At 43.0% G+C, this 18668-nt stretch overlaps 3 protein-coding genes across 4 annotated transcripts; 1 reads left to right on the forward strand and 2 right to left on the reverse strand.

The window, feature by feature from the left end:
• Nucleotides 1-314: 314 nt before the first annotated feature.
• On the reverse strand, nucleotides 315-6317 carry efhb (EF-hand domain family, member B; the record flags this gene model as incomplete). Its single annotated transcript, XM_083679792.1, has 13 exons — nucleotides 315-461; nucleotides 1092-1273; nucleotides 1604-1831; nucleotides 2397-2604; nucleotides 3043-3197; nucleotides 3356-3423; nucleotides 3596-3679; nucleotides 4372-4501; nucleotides 4821-4931; nucleotides 5079-5259; nucleotides 5508-5651; nucleotides 6038-6100; nucleotides 6249-6317. The coding sequence occupies 13 exons, from the start codon at nucleotides 6315-6317 to the stop codon at nucleotides 315-317; spliced, it is 1770 nt and encodes a 589-aa protein (XP_083535918.1).
• Nucleotides 6318-6948: 631 nt separating this feature from the next.
• rab5ab (RAB5A, member RAS oncogene family, b) lies at nucleotides 6949-12866 on the forward strand. Of its 2 annotated transcripts, none has more exons than XM_083679220.1 (6): nucleotides 6949-7090; nucleotides 8088-8315; nucleotides 8604-8755; nucleotides 10747-10869; nucleotides 11067-11160; nucleotides 11813-12866. In XM_083679220.1, the coding sequence occupies exons 2-6, from the start codon at nucleotides 8150-8152 to the stop codon at nucleotides 11926-11928; spliced, it is 651 nt and encodes a 216-aa protein (XP_083535346.1). In that variant the 5' UTR covers nucleotides 6949-7090; nucleotides 8088-8149; the 3' UTR covers nucleotides 11929-12866. The 2 variants fall into 2 exon arrangements, with proteins under 2 accessions (XP_083535346.1, XP_083535347.1); XM_083679221.1 differs by having other exon boundaries at nucleotides 6965-7133.
• Nucleotides 12867-13005: 139 nt separating this feature from the next.
• On the reverse strand, nucleotides 13006-16844 carry LOC310810730 (protein phosphatase 2C-like domain-containing protein 1). Its single transcript, XM_083678578.1, has 2 exons — nucleotides 14794-16844; nucleotides 13006-14654 (listed from the first exon to the last, which is right to left on the reverse strand). Exons 1-2 carry the CDS (start codon nucleotides 15407-15409, stop codon nucleotides 13774-13776), a joined length of 1497 nt encoding a protein of 498 aa, XP_083534704.1. The 5' UTR covers nucleotides 15410-16844; the 3' UTR covers nucleotides 13006-13773.
• Between the last annotated feature and the right edge of the window lie 1824 nt (nucleotides 16845-18668).

Here is an 18668-nt window from a genome sequence, read left to right on the forward strand (position 1 = left end):
CATTTACTTTGGTGTCACAAGAAGTGACTGTATAACTCAGACAGACACTGGAAAGTGGTCAGAGGAAAACAATTTAAGGTGTTGGTCATTTGACAGTGGCTTATTGCCATCAATTAAAGAAAATACATCGTGCTTTAGTCAATCAAACACAATCAAAGAAAGCAAGCTCCTCCCATTGAATACTGAATAACAGTTTGTATGACAATAACACATGACCATATCATATTGAAGACAAAATGCTGACTTTCTTTAACACTTGTACACTCTTTAACAGAAAAAAAAAACACTGAGTAGGTAAATATATACTTTCTGTTTTAATTAGCTTGAATTTCCTTTAGCACATTCCGGAAAATCTCCACACACACGTCTCCTGTGGGGTGTCTCATGGACGCCAGCTTCCATGCCTCGTCGAACGTCTCCTCAGAAATACTTACGCCCACATTTTGGAATATCTCCTTAATCTGAGAAAGAAATTAAAGAAGAAATAAACAGGGAGAAATCTTTTTCATATAATGTGGCTATTGGTGAGCTGACTGTATAACTATTTGTTTATGCGTAAACTCATTTGAAGTGGGTTCTGTTTCAATCACTTCTCCAATGGTGAAATTGTTCAGAGCAATTATAGTTTGAATTGAGAACGACAGTGTTCTTTTCCCAAACATTTGCAGCAGCTCAAAAGCTGCAATGAAAAATGCACTAGACCTCTACTGCGTATACCCTAACATATCTTTAAACCCATTCCAGACAGAGATGTGATGACTTCAAGGAAAGGCCACAGCCCCAAAATTACACAATTCACACTGGGGCGACATACGGGTGACAAAGCAGCCGCAAATATGTATTTTTCAATGGAACTCTGTGACATAATGAAACATGAAGAGACACCTGAGTGACAAGGTGGCAGTATGTCTGCATTGAAACCAATCGATGGTGAGAAGTACTAACACCCAACGTGTGTTTGTCCCGCAAGGAACTCCTACGAGACTCGTTTCTCAGTGACAACCATGAGACACAGTCGCCCCGGTGTGAACGTAGAGTTAGAGCAATTCCATTGGTCCCTGAGCGGGCGGGGGGTCATCAATATTCTGTACCTCCTCTTTGGTGCGGGAGGTGAAGAAGTGCTCCTCGTGGACGCCCCTGAGGGAGTGCAGCGTGGGATAGAGGAGGTCAAAGCCTGTGGCCTCGTCACCGTAGTTAGTGCTGTCACTGATGCGTTTGAGCAGCGGGGCCGCCCGGTCGATGCGCACCGTGGGGGTCCCATATGTGCGGTAGTCTACGGAGAGAGATATCAGATTTCACTTTCTTTCTACCACCCTGAAAGCGGATCGGTTTTTTTGCAAGAGTGAGAAAGTAACTGGTTTATTAGTGGTGCAATGTAGCTTTAGATAATGGTGAGTTTTCCTACTCCAACACTCCATATTTGTTTCTACATTTCTACAATTTTGTAAACTGACAAATATCACACAATCAGGATTTGATCTGATATTTAACAATAGTATTAACAACACTATTGAATCCATGGATATTTGCTCATCATAAATCAACACAAACACCTCATGTTTACTCTCATACACAAGACAACACTTCAAACCCACCAACTCACCGCTTGTAGGAAGACCACCCACAACCGCTCGGATTAAAGACGAGGAGGTGACGAAGCGGTCCTGGACGGTCCTGGGTCGGCTGAGGGTTTTGGGGGTCTTGAGCGTGCTCCCCACCGCTGCGGGCTCCAGGTCTTCAGGCCGGGCCAGAGCCTCAGAGACAGCAGGCCTCACTGGGTCAGACAGACTCTTCCTCTGCATGTTGGCCGGGGCAGTGCTGCTCTGGTGTTCTGGAGGGGAGTCAGTCGAAAAGGGAAAACATGCATTAACATCTTAATTATAGTAATTTAGCAGACTCTCTTATCCAGAGCGACTTACAATAAGTAGCTTTGCCTAAAGTAAGACTTTAAAGATAGGCGGTAGTAGCAACCAAAGTGCTAGAGAAAGGGAAGAAAACCTTTTTTTTTAAGTATCTCTTTTTACATGAATGATAGGGGTGGACAGAAGCTACTGCTGTTGTCATATCAGTGTTACTGTATCATGCGTTGTTGTGTGTCTATTTGTGTTTTTTATGTACCGGTGCAATACTGTGAGTCAGCAAAGATACTCAATGATTTCCCCCCATGGATTCAAGTGTGAACATAAATCCAGACACTACTATCTATTAGTACTGTGAATAATTCAATCATTATAATAATAATATAATAATAATAATAATAATAATTATGTGAGGTCATTCTCTTTAATTGTTGTGATAAGTGACTAGAGCAATTGCCTTTTTATTCTTCTGTGAAAACCTCAGTCACACTCGATGCCTTTTACAAACGCTTGACTCGTACTGGCACTCTGACTAACCTCTAGTGAGAATGCGCTGCTCCAGTTTGTTGATGGGCATCTTGTCCTTCCAGTTGAGGAAGTTGGCGAACTCCAGGAAGTTGATGAGTCCGTCCTTGTCCACGTCACAGTACTGCATGAGGCCATCCAGCACCGGCCCACTCAGGTCCAGGTTGAACTGACGACACACATCCTGGAGGTCCTCCTTGTCAATCACACCCTGGCCCTTCTGTAGAATCAGACACACACACACACACACACACACACACACACACACACACACACACACGTATCGTATTGACACATGGTTCAACATGTTTATATACACCGTTTACATTTCAAGTAGACTTTATATCAATAATTGTGTCTAATACATGTACAACACATTCATACAAGTCTGGCAGTGATATACACAGAGGCCTACTGTATACAGAGGGCCAAAAAACATATGCTACTTTCATTATTCTTTACAATACCACTATTCATGCCTGCACAGCAACAAGCCATCTCTGCCCATATCTCAAACCATATAAACTTTGTATCATAAACTCATAATTCACTTCCAAGTACCATGTAACAATAGCATAAAAAACTTTATGGAGCACTAAAAGATGTGCCACTGTGAATGGCTTTATTGTTGTTTGTTTTGGAATGCAAGTGTAATTACCTTGTCATAGTGCCTGAATGCCTGCAGCAGGGAGCCGAAATTATGGAAGTTGACCTTCTTCAGATGCTGGCGAACTGCACTGACCAGGGTGCGCTGTCTGTCTGTCCCTCTCAGGTACTCTGCGGGGGGGGTGGAGTGGAGGAGGTCCCCTGCACCTGTGGAGAAGGTCACAAATGAAATCTGTGATCCCCCAGAGAGGGACAGGAACTTTACATTTGAATCTTGATAACTCTACACTTTATGCTGGTCCGTAACCTGTATGAACCTTGTTTCATGTTCTTTCAAAACACACCATGAAGGGACTTTGACTCACCAAAGTCATCTGGGCGCATCAGGATTCCAAATGTGTGTTTTGCCGGCACTTTTAGGGTCTCTGCTATCCTGCATGAGGACACAGGGACATTTGAAGCAGCTGGGCATGATTTGTGAAATACGAGTATGGAGGTGATCTGAACACAGAAGTTCAATGTGTTCATTTCAGCGTATTGATTTTAGGGTGTAGGTGACTTGTGGCGAATATCTTGTACTGTAAAAGAGCTGATATTGTACATACGGGTCATGCACTTTTCCAATTTGGGGCTGTGTCCTTTCCCTGAAGTCATCACATCTCTTGGCAACAAACTTTGCACTGTTATGCCTATGGGAAAACAAAAGTGTACAAATAATTGCTGGATATTTACAATACTTAAGTGAAGTTGCTGAGCAGAGTGATACACAGCAGAGGCTTTCGAGGCTGAGGATAGGATAGGTGGCTGAGGATAGGTGTACCAGGAGGCTGAGGCTTTAGAGGCTGAGGATAGGTGTACCAGGAGGCTGAGGCTTTAGAGGCTGAGGATAGGTGTACCAGGAGGCTGAGGATTTAGAGGCTGAGGATAGGTGTACCAGGAGGCTGAGGATTTAGAGGCTGAGGATAGGTGTACCAGGAGGCTGAGGCTTTAGAGGCTGAGGATAGGTGTACCAGGAGGCTGAGGCTTTAGAGGCTGAGGATAGGTGTACCAGGAGGCTGAGGCTTTCGAGGCTGAGGATAGGTGTACCAGGAGGCTGAGGATTTAGAGGCTGAGGATAGGTGTACCAGGAGGCTGAGGCTTTAGAGGCTGAGGAGAGGTGTACCAGGAGGCTGAGGCTTTAGAGGCTGAGGATAGGTGTACCAGGAGGCTGAGGCTTTCGAGGCTGAGGATAGGTGTACCAGGAGGCTGAGGCTTTAGAGGCTGAGGATAGGTGTACCAGGAGGCTGAGGCTTTAGAGGCTGAGGATAGGTGTACCAGGAGGCTGAGGCTTTAGAGGCTGAGGATAGGTGTACCAGGTAAGGATGGTAGGATGAGAGCTTACTTCTGAGTGTCACACAACCAGTGGAGGGATTTGGAGACACTACGTCCGTCGTTGTGGTGGGGGGTGGGAACTCCAAACCTGCTGTCTTTACCATAGCAACTCCAGTTGTACTTCCGATCAACTCGTTCGCCTGGAATGTAATAGTAATACAGTTATGATGGATTTTTGTCCAATATAACAATCAGATAGAGACAGAGCTAAATGTATGGTTGAACACTGGCTGGGGTATGGCCATACATATTTTACAGAAATATCATACTCTAGGTGTGTTTAATCAGTAAACCTTACATTAATGTCTGACCTGGTTAAAGCGATTAGAAATTAACGGAAAGAACCTTAGTAAGTTTTTTGTATGGCTTACATCAATGACATCCAAGGGTCACTGTCTAAAGTGACCTTTTAAAAACTATCTGGAATAAAGGGATAAAACATACCCCCCCCCAACTCACCAACAAAGTAGGCATTGTGGGAACGGATGTAGGACTGGTGTCCCTCCTGACATTCCCTCTCCACATGCTCTGAAGTTTTAGGAGGGTTGACAATCTCACCTGCAGCTATACCTAGACACATTCAGAGGAACACACTTGTTCATGAGTTTTTCCTTGTTAGGTCATAACATGAGGTCAGGTAAAACTCCTGGCCCTAGTGATGTGTGACTAAGAAACTCTCTTACTGACACAATGTAGCATATTTATTCTGTGGCTCACTTTTAAGTGATTTCACACCAAACGCGGTTCTGCCAGCATCCAACCAATTTGGCAACCCTGGACTCTGGTCATGGGACCTGCCCAGTGGTGCTTTTTGATTGGTGGGGTATCCAGCTTCACGGAGATGATGCAACCTCTGTTGATAGACAGTCCTGGGTGGTGGGTTGATCACAGTCCCTCCCTGTAGAAATGATGTAAACGAATGTGGCCATACATTTCATTCAATAGCATCATGCTGGATTGCCTATTCCCTAATTCAGTCCCCATACATATTCCCTCAAGTGTTTGATCAGACTTTGATCATGGGCCCTGGCAGATGTGAAATGTTTATCTTTATTCTTCTCATTTAAATTCTGTACATTCTGTAGTCTCAAGATGAAACATTAATAATTAACTCGTCTCCGTTCAGTTGTGGGTGGGCCTACTCACAGACAGTGAAGCTTTGGTGTTCACGCCGTGAACAAGAGAACTGGCTATATCTGGGTCGTTGGCTTTCCCATGGAACACTCGGATAGCCCCTGCACCGGGTCGTGTTGTGTTGAGGAACTTCCTAACCACTGGTGGGGTAGTGGGCTTCAAATTAAAGGTATGAGACAGTGAGTATCAAACAGACACTGCAGACAGGCAGACAGTCAGACAGGCAGACAGGCAGGCAGGCACAGGCACAGGCACAGGCACAGGCACAGGCACAGGCACAGGCACAGGCACAGGCACAGGCACAGGCACAGGCACAGGCACAGGCACAGGCACACACACACACACACACACACACACACACACACACACACACACACACACACACAGGCAGAGAAGGGGGAGACTTAATAATAATAATAATAATAATAATAATAATAATAATAAATGTATTTATAGAGCACATTTTCGTACAGAGACTGCAGCTCAAAGTGCTGTACATAAAAAGTCAGAGAAACAATTGTACAATAGAAGAAAAGTCTTACCCTGGGTGCTATTTCTTGTAAGCAGGTCTTAGCTCTGTCACCAGCAGGTATGAGTTTTCCTGCCTAGGAGGTGGGTGGGAAACAATAGACAAATAATTATATCATAATATCTTGCTAGATTAAATATAGTTGCATCGTCAGCCAAACAAGAGATCAGCTAACTTGAATTGATAGCAGAGTACGCCAAGTGCACGGTAGCTTGTGTTTGTACCCGTCGTATATTCGGGAATCTATCCGTGTATTTCCAGGTGTGGGTCGCATTCCTTTCTATTAAAGTCATCTCGTTGGCATCAACCAGTTCCAAAAAATAGACCAGTCAATATTATATATAATATAGTAACACACTCCATTAGTTTACATGCCTAGTTGCAACAACATTTCTGTTATAGCTTTCAGTGTAACAAAATGTAAAGTTGGCCATGATAGTTACAGAATGTTTATGTCAATGTCGCATGGCAACCGACGCTATTGGCAACCGAAGTCTGATCGTCTGATCTGATTGGTTCTTAGAAGGATTGCGATAAAATAAGATCCAAATCGGGGGGATTTTCCAGTAAATAGTTCCGGAAATTGTCAAAATAATCGTATGATCCATATGACTATCAACTTGTAATACAAGGTTGTATCACAGGCGAAACATTTCCCCTTTTGGCCTTTACAACTCACAGCTCATAATATCATCTTATCCCATATTCATTACGGTCTGCAATAGTGTCAATGATCTTGCATTAACAGCATCCAAATGAATCCATATATGAAGGTAAACGCTGGGGCTGCATCTCAACAACATGTTTATTGTAAGGAAAGAGGCGCACAAATTGGGGAGAATAAACGTGGCCCAGTGATTGGCTCGTTTTCACCCCTACGTAAGCAGATGTCAATTCCAGTCATCCGATCTGCCCTCATCCACCGTGCGGACGATGCGAAGGGGAAGTTGGAAGAAGTGAAGGGACATCAGGCTGGATGAAATTGTTCACACCGTGAATAGACTTTGACGAGCCGTAAATACTATTTGGATAAACCCTCGGGCAAACGCCTTTTCTTGGACATAAGGTGCGTAGCTGCGGTCGCTAGTGGACAACAAGGCAGCTCGCCGGTAATGGTAGCTAGTACGAAGCTTGTTCCCTAGCTAACAATATAGCCAGGCCGAAATGAACTCGATTTGTCATGTTCTACATACTAGACTTAGCTAGCTACAGCACTAGCCATCAGCTAGCAGGCGAAGCTAGCTATCCAGCAGGTTCTAATTGACTACTGTACTAGCAAATTAAACTCATTGTTATTTAGGAAATGGTCGCCCTGTTTCGCTTGATTTAATGTGTCAAGGGTGAGGTTTCATCCTTATGTAAGAAACATTGCTTGCTTGCTAGTTAGCACTAGCATCTACACACCCAGCAGCTTAGCTAGCTACTACTGTCTGTATCTACCATCTAGCTACTAGCCAGTTAGTTAGACACGCATAGATAGTAGGAGGCTAACTAGCTAACTATTATCAAAACATGAACATGGCAAGCTTGTTTGACACTATAACTGGTATGTTGGTTGCCAGACATTAGCTACCGTCTGCTAGTTGTGTGGTCTGCTTCATAGCTAGCCAGGTTTAGCCGCCCTACTGACATGTAGTTAGCTAGCTAATTTGAGCTAGCCAACATAACACTTGCTTATTTGTGTGGTCAAGTCTGTGACGTAACGTGACATCGACCCACTTCCCAGCTATTATTTCTGGCTAGACATTGGCTTGTGTTTACTTTCTGGTGGAGTTGAGACATAGTGTAATGTAATATTTGCAGGCTAGCTAGCTGTCCTTGCGTTTTACCTAGTTGGTCAATAGACCAACTTGTTTTATGCCATGCAACACATTTCAAACAGCTACTCCCATACTTCAAAGTGGCTAAACTAACCAATTATAATGACAGATCAGAGACAGACAATTGATTGGCAATTAAGCTTCAACTGAATATTTGTGAACTTTAATTTGGTTGTTATTCTCCAGATACACTGTTGAGATATTGACATGTTCATTAATGCAATGTATTTTTTTTTAAATCAGCTCTTGGAGTGACCATTCAAGCGGTACCTCTGCATCTGGAGCAGGAGCCTGGGGTCTAGGACATGGCAAGTAGGGGTGGAGCAACACGACCCAATGGGCCGAATGCAGGCAATAAGATCTGCCAGTTCAAACTAGTGCTCTTAGGGGAGTCTGCGGTGGGAAAGTCCAGTCTTGTACTTCGCTTCGTCAAGGGACAGTTTCATGAATTCCAAGAGAGCACAATTGGAGGTAAGTTAACTTGTGGATATTGTATGATTTCAAAACTGAGTTTGTATACGGGAAATGTAGGCTATTAGTAGAGGCATGAGTTTGACTGAGTATTGGAATTGATGGTTTTCTGACATCATCTTCTGCTGATATGTCTATCCTTTTTCTCAATTGTACCGTATTTTGGTGCTGACTATTTTGTTTAAACAAGGTTTGTGCGGTCTCTTGTACCAAATCTCTTTGTTGGAGAGCCATGTTATCGGGCATACATAATTGTATTTGCTGTTTGTACTGTTTGTCCCTCTGCAGCTGCCTTCCTGACTCAGACCGTATGTTTGGATGACACAACGGTCAAGTTTGAGATTTGGGACACAGCTGGTCAGGAGCGCTACCACAGTCTGGCACCCATGTACTACAGGGGTGCCCAGGCGGCCATTGTGGTCTATGACATCACAAACGAGGTGAGACAGCGGTCTGTGTTATGTAGTCTGTCAGACATTAGGGTCATGTCAAATCAACAGACAAAAGAGAATTTCGATCCCCACCGTCTCAGATTGTTCTGAAATGTTTTTTCTAGTCAGAAACAGATAAGATAAGTATTCCTGCATCATTATTTTGTAGAACTACAGTTTAATCCCTGAGAAATAAGATAATTGATTGTACCCAAATTGGCCATTTTCATTTTGTGGGATTCATATACACTCACTGAGCACTTTATTAGGAACACCTGTACACCTTCTCATGGTGGCGGTGTTGTAATGGTGTGGGGAATGTTTTCTTGTCACATTTTGGGCCTGTTAATACCAATCAATTATCGCTTGAATGCCACAGCCTATTTGAGTATTGTTGCTGACCATGTGCATCCATGTGCATCCCTTCATGGCCACAATTTCACAATACCCATCTGCTAATGGCTACTTCCAGCATGATAATGCACCATGTCATAAAGCAAAAGTTGTCTCAAACTGGTTTCATGAACATGACAATGAGTTCGGTGTTCTTCAGTGGCCTTCCCAGTCACCGGATCTGAATCCAATAGAACATCTTTGTGATGAGGTAGAACGGGAGATTCACAGCTTGAAATTGCACCTGAAAACTCTGCAGGAATTGCGTGATGCAATGTCATCATGCACCAGAATCTCAAAGGAATGTTTCCAACATCTTGTGAAATCAATGCCACGAAGAATTGAGGCTGTTTTGAGAGCAAAGGGAGGCCCCACCCAGTATTAGTATAGTGTTCCAAATAAAGTGCTCGGTGAGTATAATATTCAATAGAATTCAAACCCCAAATCCGATTTGAAGTCAAGTCCTACCTGATAATTATTGGACACACTTTGGTAGTGGACATACTCTGGTACTGTCGCACTGAATAATGGGACATTAGACACACAACTTCAATGGCTAATGCCTCCAGATGACCAGATTGACCTGAAATACATTATGTAGAATATGAAGAAACAAAACTCCAAGTCGCAGCTTCATATTACTCGTCAGCCATAGAGAACCGATGTTCCATACTAGCCAATAACATGTTCTAAAGGAGGGATTTGGATGGTTCATGGGTGACTTTTGACCATTGTTTTGGATTCCTCATGTCTTAATCATTATCAGGTAGGGCTTTAGTCCAAATCAGATTTGGGGTTTGAATTCTATTATATAATATTATATGAATATCACAAAATATAAATTGCCTTTATGGGTACGATCAATTAGCTTATTTCTCAGGGATGAACAAACAAACAAACAAACAAACAAAAGCGAAACAAACATATAACCATATAATAAAAGCAGAAAACAAAGTCCAGGAGGAAGGGTAGGCCGGCCTTCCTCCTAAAATGGCACGGTCAAGAACATTGGAACTTCAAGGTAGAGAGAATGGTGATGCACCAATGTGCAAAGAGGGTTGTTTCTGTTGGTGCACTTTCAAGGAACTCTGTAGAGTTAGATTTATAGTGAAACATTTAATTTTTCTCAAAACAGTCATAGAATATCTAGGGCATTTCAGTTTAAAGCCGGAACTTGAAATAATTTGATGTTTTGATCTTCATATCTGTCCATGCTCTAATTGCCAGGTGGTCTGAGAAACAAATCCTTCAGGCAATTATCTGTCAAGAGAGCTTGTTCTTTTTTTTTTTTCTTTTTTTTTTTATAAATACTGTATCTACCAACTCAGTACATGGCACATAAATATATAACTTGAGCCAATTTTGTAAGCAGGGTATTATTTTTGTTCAGCAGTATGATGTTGTTGGCAAACCGTCTGTCATAAATAATACGTTATGATGTTTTTTTTCTTTCTTTCTTCTAATGAGAACCATATTCTGGATACTCATTAAAGTCAGAAGCTTAGCCAGGGAATGAAGGGTCCTATCCTCTTCATCTTTCCTCCACATGGAGGTTGTTATCATTTTGACTTTGTGACCTCATCTTCTGATCCTTTCCTGTTTGCCAGGAGTCATTTGCACGAGCGAAGAACTGGGTTAAGGAGCTTCAGAGACAAGCCAGTCCAAATATTGTAATAGCATTGGCCGGGAACAAGGCTGACCTTGCAAACAAAAGAGCACTGGACTTTCAGGTTTGTGCCAGTGGAGTTGTCATGCTGAAGTATCCTCACAAAAGCATACATTGATACAACATGTACAATATACAATAGTTATTCTTAATATTCAGACCGTATTGTCCACCGTCACCTTTCAAGTTTCACCTTGAAGGTAGTTTTAATACTGATTGGTGTTACTCACATCTTGTAACATTAATGTCTTTTCTCCACAGGATGCACAGTCGTATGCAGATGATAACAGTTTGCTTTTCATGGAAACATCAGCAAAGACATCTATGAACGTCAACGAAATATTCATGGCTATTGGTATGTGTTTTGACATGATTGAATGCTTACTAGACATAAGAAAGCTCATGAGAATGCATTTCTAGAAGAACAAAGCAAAAGAAAACTGTATCTGACTATAGGAAACATCTGTCCCTAAGCATGCACACCTCTGTCGTGTTAGACAACAGACGCAGAGCATTCCACTCTCTCAAACATAGCTTGTTGATTGCTTACCAAGCAGTCAGGAGAGGATGGGCTGCTGATGTTCAAAATGAAATTAGTGACAGATTGTAGCATCATTTAGATCTCGCATGCGAGAACATCCTGTTTTGAAATCGAAAAAACTTCAAACGAGCTTTTTGTTTTTAGACTGTTTTGACATCTCCGTTGTTAACTTCTGACAAACTAGTTTGCTTCCGTAAACAACAGCGTGGAGGTGTGGGAGGGGTGTCCGCAGGGCAATAGCATTTAGTCCACCATGTTTGAAGTAGATCCAATCACGTTGGATTATTTTCGTTGGGCTTCAATCTCTGAATGCCCAGGCTACATCTTCGGCGGTCAAAGCAGTTGGCTAAAGCACAGACAGATCTGGAACGAAGCCGGTCGACTCTCATGTGAAGGGATGACGATTGACTGACGACTCTCTTAAGATGGAATCACTTTATAATTTTCACTTTCTCTTGATTTGCAGCAAAGAAGTTACCTAAGAACGAACCCCAAGCTGCCGGAGCCAACAGTGGGAGAAACAGGGGAGTGGACCTGACGGAGACCGCCCAACCTACCAGCCGCCCCTGCTGCAATAACTAACCCCCGCCCCTGACCCCAACCCTACCCACACAGCACCCAACCCCCCCCCCCCCCCCCCCCAACTCTGAATAACATCTGGACACGGGGCTCCCCTTTCTGACATCAGACCCTCCACCTCGCTCCTCCCGGAATAGCTAAAGACTCTGTATAGCTGCATTTCTAATACTTTTTTTGTTTTGTTTTTGTTTTTTACTTTCATTTAAAAAAAAAAAAAAAGAAAAGAAATGAAAAAAAAAAAAAAGAAAAGGAAAAGGAAGGAAGAAAAAAAAAAAGGTGTATATCAGTATAATGGATGCATGTATCACTACAAGGCCTAAAACACACATTTTTAACTTAATTCTGTTGGAAGACTAACCCCCCCTATGAGAGTAGGCAACTATGGCTTACTATGAGTAAGTGTGTGAGTGCGAGTGTGTGTGCGCGTGCGTGCGTGTTCAGGATCGATTCCCTGAAGAGAAGGCGTAGCTTGTCAGGTCACAGGGTTTAGTGGAATGGGTGGACATTAAGTTGTCGTTGATTTGCCACAGATATATTTTTAGCCTAAGCAGAGTTTCCAGCTGCCCCTAAAGAAACCAAATTCTGCCATTGTGATATGCCTGGAGGCTAATGACTGTTTGTGCTGGGGTGTAAGTGTCGGGGCAGCGCCAGGCAAGGATTGTTATTCAAACCAAGCATTCCTCTTCCTTGCATCTGCTGCTGAGACAACACTGTCATCTGGCAGGAACACCAAGCACCATTGCTCCACTGGCCTACTGCATCTGGTCTGACAGGATTGCAGGGCTGTTTTCTTATTGGTTGACTTGGTGGTGACGTGAGTTCATCGCATCCATGACAGGCCTGTGCATTATGGGAATTATGGTCCACCCTCAGATTACATTATATTCTCTTACTTGATGCTGAATTGATTAATGAGATAAAAAAAAAAACAACAACAACAACGTGAAAACATGGAGACTGGAATGTGCTCAAACAACCTGCTTTGTGAATTCTCTTGCTAAGACTTAACATGTACGATTAGTCCTTTGTTAATCCATTGTCTCCCCACACACAGATATTGTTCAGTTCAGCAATCGACCTGTGTCAGATTTAGTGGTCATTCAGGTGAGGGATGTTTTTAGATTAGACCTCAGACCCATGCACCAACAGTTCTCACTCTTACCTACCTTTCATCACAGTCTGTGGAATATTACTATGCTGTTATATAGGGTGTTGCGATGTTGTTGTCTTCTTCCAATACAGCTTGCAGGGCATAAGCTTGCCGGGAAAGTATCTAGAGATTCTGAACAATTGTACAGTACACCAATGAAGGTCTAGGTCAGCAATGGGTTGTGGACCTTGTCACAAACTGGTCAAATGCTAATCAATGGTGGTCGTTTTAATATGTAGTGTTATTAACAAAGCATCTCCCTTGTGTCTTGTTACTTTTTTCAAAAATGGTCTGTTGATATTTGAGAGGAGTCTCTTGCATTGCACAATTGTTGGTTATATTTTAGTTATTGACTGCCCATTACATTTTATAAAACTGTGACGGACCCTATTGGACTTGCTAAACTATTGCTATGAACAACAGGTAGCGGTATTAACTAACTGGCAGTGGCAGTCTCTGACCGAAAACTGGATTTTAACTATGTAAAACATTACTAGCAAAGGATTGATCAGTTTGAGTGTCCAGGTACAAGTTAATAAATCCAATAAATGAGGTATATTGCCTTTTATGCCTTGAATATTTAATGCATATCACATAAGATGCAAGAAACATTCTTGCAGATTTTCAAATAAACATCAAATATAAAGATCATTTACATGGCTTGACACACAATTTGAAAAATGACTCGGTCCAAAATTTTAGGTCTCCTTGGAGGGAGTATTTTCACTGAGCACATCCAGCCCCTGGAGCAGAATGACCATGACCGAAATGTTTTCCTTTGAACCAGAAACCACAGCTGCGTCCATTATCTCTCTGCAAATGTCAGCTGCGAGGTGCTCGTAGTCTATCATGAGATTCCTTGGACAGTTAGTGATTGTTTCTTCCCCATTAAGCTGAATATCCTGTTTGGAACCCGAGGGGAATACCTGTCGTTCTGATTCCTTTTTGCTTTGTGTCTCACTGGCCTCTTCCCATAGAATCTCTGGTATGCCCAACCCTAATGGTGGGTTGTCCTCATCCATGACTCTAGAGAGGTCTTGCTTGTCAAAAATTGATGACTCCTGTCTGGACTGTGCACAAATCTGAGCATCCAAGACGGACAACTGTTCCTCACTAGGTTGGATGACGTTCAGAGTCTTGTGCATGGACGACTTCTGGCTCATCTCAATGATGGTCAGGGCTATCTCAGCCACGGCTTGAGCATCCAACACGTCCCAGAGGCCACTGGAGGCCAGGACCAGTAACTGGAAGGAGGGGTCCATGGGTAGGGACACAAAGTAAGGCACAGGGATGACTGACTTCTTCAGCTTGCGGTCGCCATAGTGGCCAAGCCCCCGGGTGGCCCTGGTCAACCCCTCTACCAGACCATGCTGCTGGTTGATGCTGATGGACCCTCCGTTTCGGATAATGCGTTTGCGCTCCTTCGGGTTGGACGTGCTGTGATCTTTGGTCAGGCGGAAGCCTCGTCCTTGTTTGTACAGGACAGCGTGCACGTTACCTGGGGTATGAGAATGGATGTCAGTGAGAGTTATTGATGCATTACACCATACAAAAACAGTCTGTGAAATTGATGGTGTAACTCATGGAATCATGTACATGCCATGTATCATACAGGTGGTACATATTCAAATACATACAGTGTGATGGTTTATGACTCTAAAGTCCTGTAATATACTGCCTCATAGTTGACAGTCATGTCATTATTCATGAACATTTACCACAGTTGGCAATGAGAATCCTCCCGCTCTGTGACTCCTGTGAGGTCAAGGTCTGTGTATTAGTAGCCCCACCCTCCAGCCCTGTGCCCTGCTCTTTCCCCTCTGCGGAGGCATTGCTGTCGATCAGACAAACCAGCGCTGTGCAGCCACTCCAGCGGATCTTAGAGGTCTCGTTCCTGCCTAGACCCAGGATCCGATCCATCTTACAGAAGGCTGTGGTGAAGGCTTGGTTCACCTGCTCTACTTTGGTCAGATTTTCCAGCGGAGTGTTCTGGGCCTGGCTCGGGTGAGGCCCGCAGTCTCTCTGGAACAAGGCATCGAAGCTGGACAATAGGTCTGCATGGTCCTTCTCCAAGGAGAACGAGGGGTCCTGTTTAGAGAGTTGTTCCAGGACCAAAACAGGCAGCTCCCTGGACGACATCACAGCTGAATTTCGCCCATGGAACCCGGCAAAGACCCCAAAGAAGCTGGTCCCTTCTTTCCCTCCATACCCCTCCAGAAAGACAGTCACATCTTCCATGTCCTTTTTCCATGTGGAGTTCTTTTCCTCACACATGGCCACAGCGTGGATGAGAGGGTTGCTCCCTTTGTGGGTGGTGACCATGTATTCTGCCATAGAAAAATAATGAGTGAATGAATACCATTTCTATGTATTCTGCCAGGTGGCGATAATGGGTGAGATCCACATATTGCGCCCCAGCACAGAGGCACCGCTCACCTTTCTCCGGGTTTGAGGATTCATTGCTTAGTGTTGGGATTCGTTTAGAGGGGCACGGGCTTCCGGAGTCAGGACTGGAGCCAAATGATTCCTCAGGAAGCTTCTCTGAAATAGGAATACTGGGACATACAACAGCAAAAACAGTTAAACATCTCCACTGTTCACTTCACTGGTTAAGAATATATTAGTCACTGAGAATTATGCCTACTCTCATATGTATTAAGTTATGCAGAGCTAGCAAATTATTCCAGATATAATGTGAAGTAAGTGTACCATGAGTCCATTTATGCTCGCCTCAAGTTATGGAAGTACTGATTGACTTCAGCTGTTTACTGGCCTTCCCACGGAAACGGTTTCCTTGGCAACAAAAGGCACTATGACAAAACTGTGCAGCTTGTGTTTCAGTCTGCCAAAGTCTGTTTCAGGGGAATCCAAGGAGAGGACAAATGTTTGCTGGACTTGTAGTCATTATGGACATACTGTAGCAGAGTAACGTTATCTGTGTATCACTGTCGCGGGGGAAGGAAAGAGAGTAGCATGAAAGCAGTATGAATTTACCTTGGCTTCTTTATCTTGTCTTGTTTCAGGTTCTCCAAAGTAATAAACTATATTTCTGTATAGTTATATGTGGTATTTTTAGTCACATTCTTCTAAAGCATTGTGGCAACATCTGGAAAAAATACACATATAGTATTTTATCTTGCTGTAGTGTACACCTACATGTCTCTCATTTCTCCAACAGATGGCAGCAGAGCACTAGTATCTCATACTATAGAGGCATACTCATCTGTTGACTCTCTTGTTTTGACTTTGTAGACCAGTCAGTGCAACTCCATTATCTAAAACATGTACATGTAAATGAGAAAAGGTAATTTGAGAATAGTTCACATTACTATCACTGCCATGCCTCAACAAACCTGAGCTCCTCAATAAAAAAAAGGTGTGACCATCAGATGGTTTACCACATTGTGCACGGTACAACTAACAGCACAGTAGTACATCCTGTTACCGCTGCGACATGCTCACTAGACAAGGTCACAGTATCCATTGCATATTTAGATTGTGTTGACTTCTGTTCTACCAGGCTGCATCTGATATGTGAAACACAAGGTGACATTTCCTGAAAGTCACGGCTGTTGCCTGCTGTGATCTCCGTTGCTGGCGGCATGCATCACCTGTCCTGGCTGTCTCCGGTAACCCTGGGATGTCACCACGGTGACAGTCTCATTACGATGATAACTCTAACGGCCCTGAATACATTACTGTTACATTTCTCATAGTATTATGGTGGTGCAGTGTTCAGGTTGATGAGGAGGCAGCTCTGCAAACTTAACCTCCCAAACTACTGTAAGTCAGTAAGTAAACAGTCTAAAAATATTTACATGTATTACGTACATTTAACATTTTAAATGGGCACTGATTGAACATTGTACATTGTATTTTTCATGTAACTGTATATGTGTTTGTATAATGTACTGCATGTATTGTGCTGATGTGTATTTATTACAGTCACTTGAAATTCCCCCGGGGGAGAAAAAAGTGGTTCTATTCAATTTTATTGTATTCTATTGTATTCTATTGTATGGTATTATGTTATAATATAATATATTCTATTCTATTCTATTCTATTCTATTATATACATGCCCAGACATCACCTGCCTTGAGACATCTTATCACTGGTCTTTAAAATACTTTTGAATTGACTCAGTATTTCCTCAGTACTTAACCTTAACAAGCACTTGACATTGAGAGCACACACACACACACACACACACACACACACACACACACACACACACACACACACACCCTGAAACTCAGCCCTGGGGTACCTTCACTTCCATAAACCAGTTTTCCTGTATAATCTTTCTCTCTCAATCATTGCATAGATCCTATTAACTGCACCTCCAGTGCCCTTTTATACTCTTGATACTTCCCCCATATGGCCCTGGTTAGACGTATTAACTTCTCTATAGGAACGCTTAGTTGGGTCCTAGAGGTGAAATAGAGCAATATAAGCATTTATAACATGATATGGGCCAGTCACTGACATGGAACCCTCCCTTTTACTAGTTCCCTGTCCTTGTAATTTATGGCACCTCTCAGATCCGGTCACACTTGAAATCATGGGCCGGGGGTCGGACATGCTCTCGATGTGTTTATGCTGGCGGGTTATTCATTAGGGTCAAAGTCCCCCCCATCTCATTTGAGTGACATCTGTTTGAGCCAATAATTAATGGCTCAGTACTTGATGTGGCCAAGAAGAGCAAGGCAAGGCCAGGTCAGGTCAGTTAGTAATGGATGCTGATAAGCAGTCCCAATTATTTGAATTATACATGTACATGGCAGTGTGAGGACTAGACATTCTATAATGATGAATCTATTAGAAATCCGGTGGGTTTTTTTGTTCAATTGTCCAATACTTCGGACATCTACTTCACACACAGTGACCCCAATGATACTGGAGTAGGACAGGGAATGAGGTTGGAACAGAATGTTAGGATCATCTTATAATATATGCCATTTAGCTGACACTATTATCCAAAGAGACTTACATTGCAGTGAGGGCATACATTTTTCAGTATATATGGTCCCAGTGGGAATAAAACCCACAACCTTAGCACCATGCTCTACCAACTGAGCCACAGAGGACCATGAGCTACACGCTGTGGAGATGAGGATATGTGGGTGGGCTAGTTGGCTGCTTTGTTCATGTCTGTAAATGCTTCCCCAACCTACGTTTGGAGCTCAGTTATATTCCAGCAAAGTCCAATTCCAACACAAAACTCTTCTGACAGGTTTTGTTTTAGGATGTTTACAATGTTCTGGTGTTATGCATTCCTAAACATGCTGGAGCTCAAAGGTACATCTAATTTGTTATGAGTGAATATGTCACAGTGTGTGCAGCAGTGTTATGAAGCCAAATCTTGAAACTCCAGCTTCAGTCTCCTGACCCATTTCTGATTTCACATTTGTCACTTTGATGGATTGCAACTGTTGTTTTGAGCACTTCTATTTGGACTCCTAACAATAGTCTCTGGGACCTCTAATCAAATTCCTCTCCTAACTTGAACCGTGAAACCACTCTGCAGAAACATGAACAGACTGTAAAACCAACTAGCATGTGATGCAGGTGTTCAATCTGAAACAGCAACA

This window comes from Argentina silus (genome assembly GCF_951799395.1).
Source record: "Argentina silus genome assembly, chromosome: 10".
In the NCBI taxonomy this organism is placed as follows: Eukaryota; Metazoa; Chordata; class Actinopteri; order Argentiniformes; family Argentinidae; genus Argentina; species Argentina silus.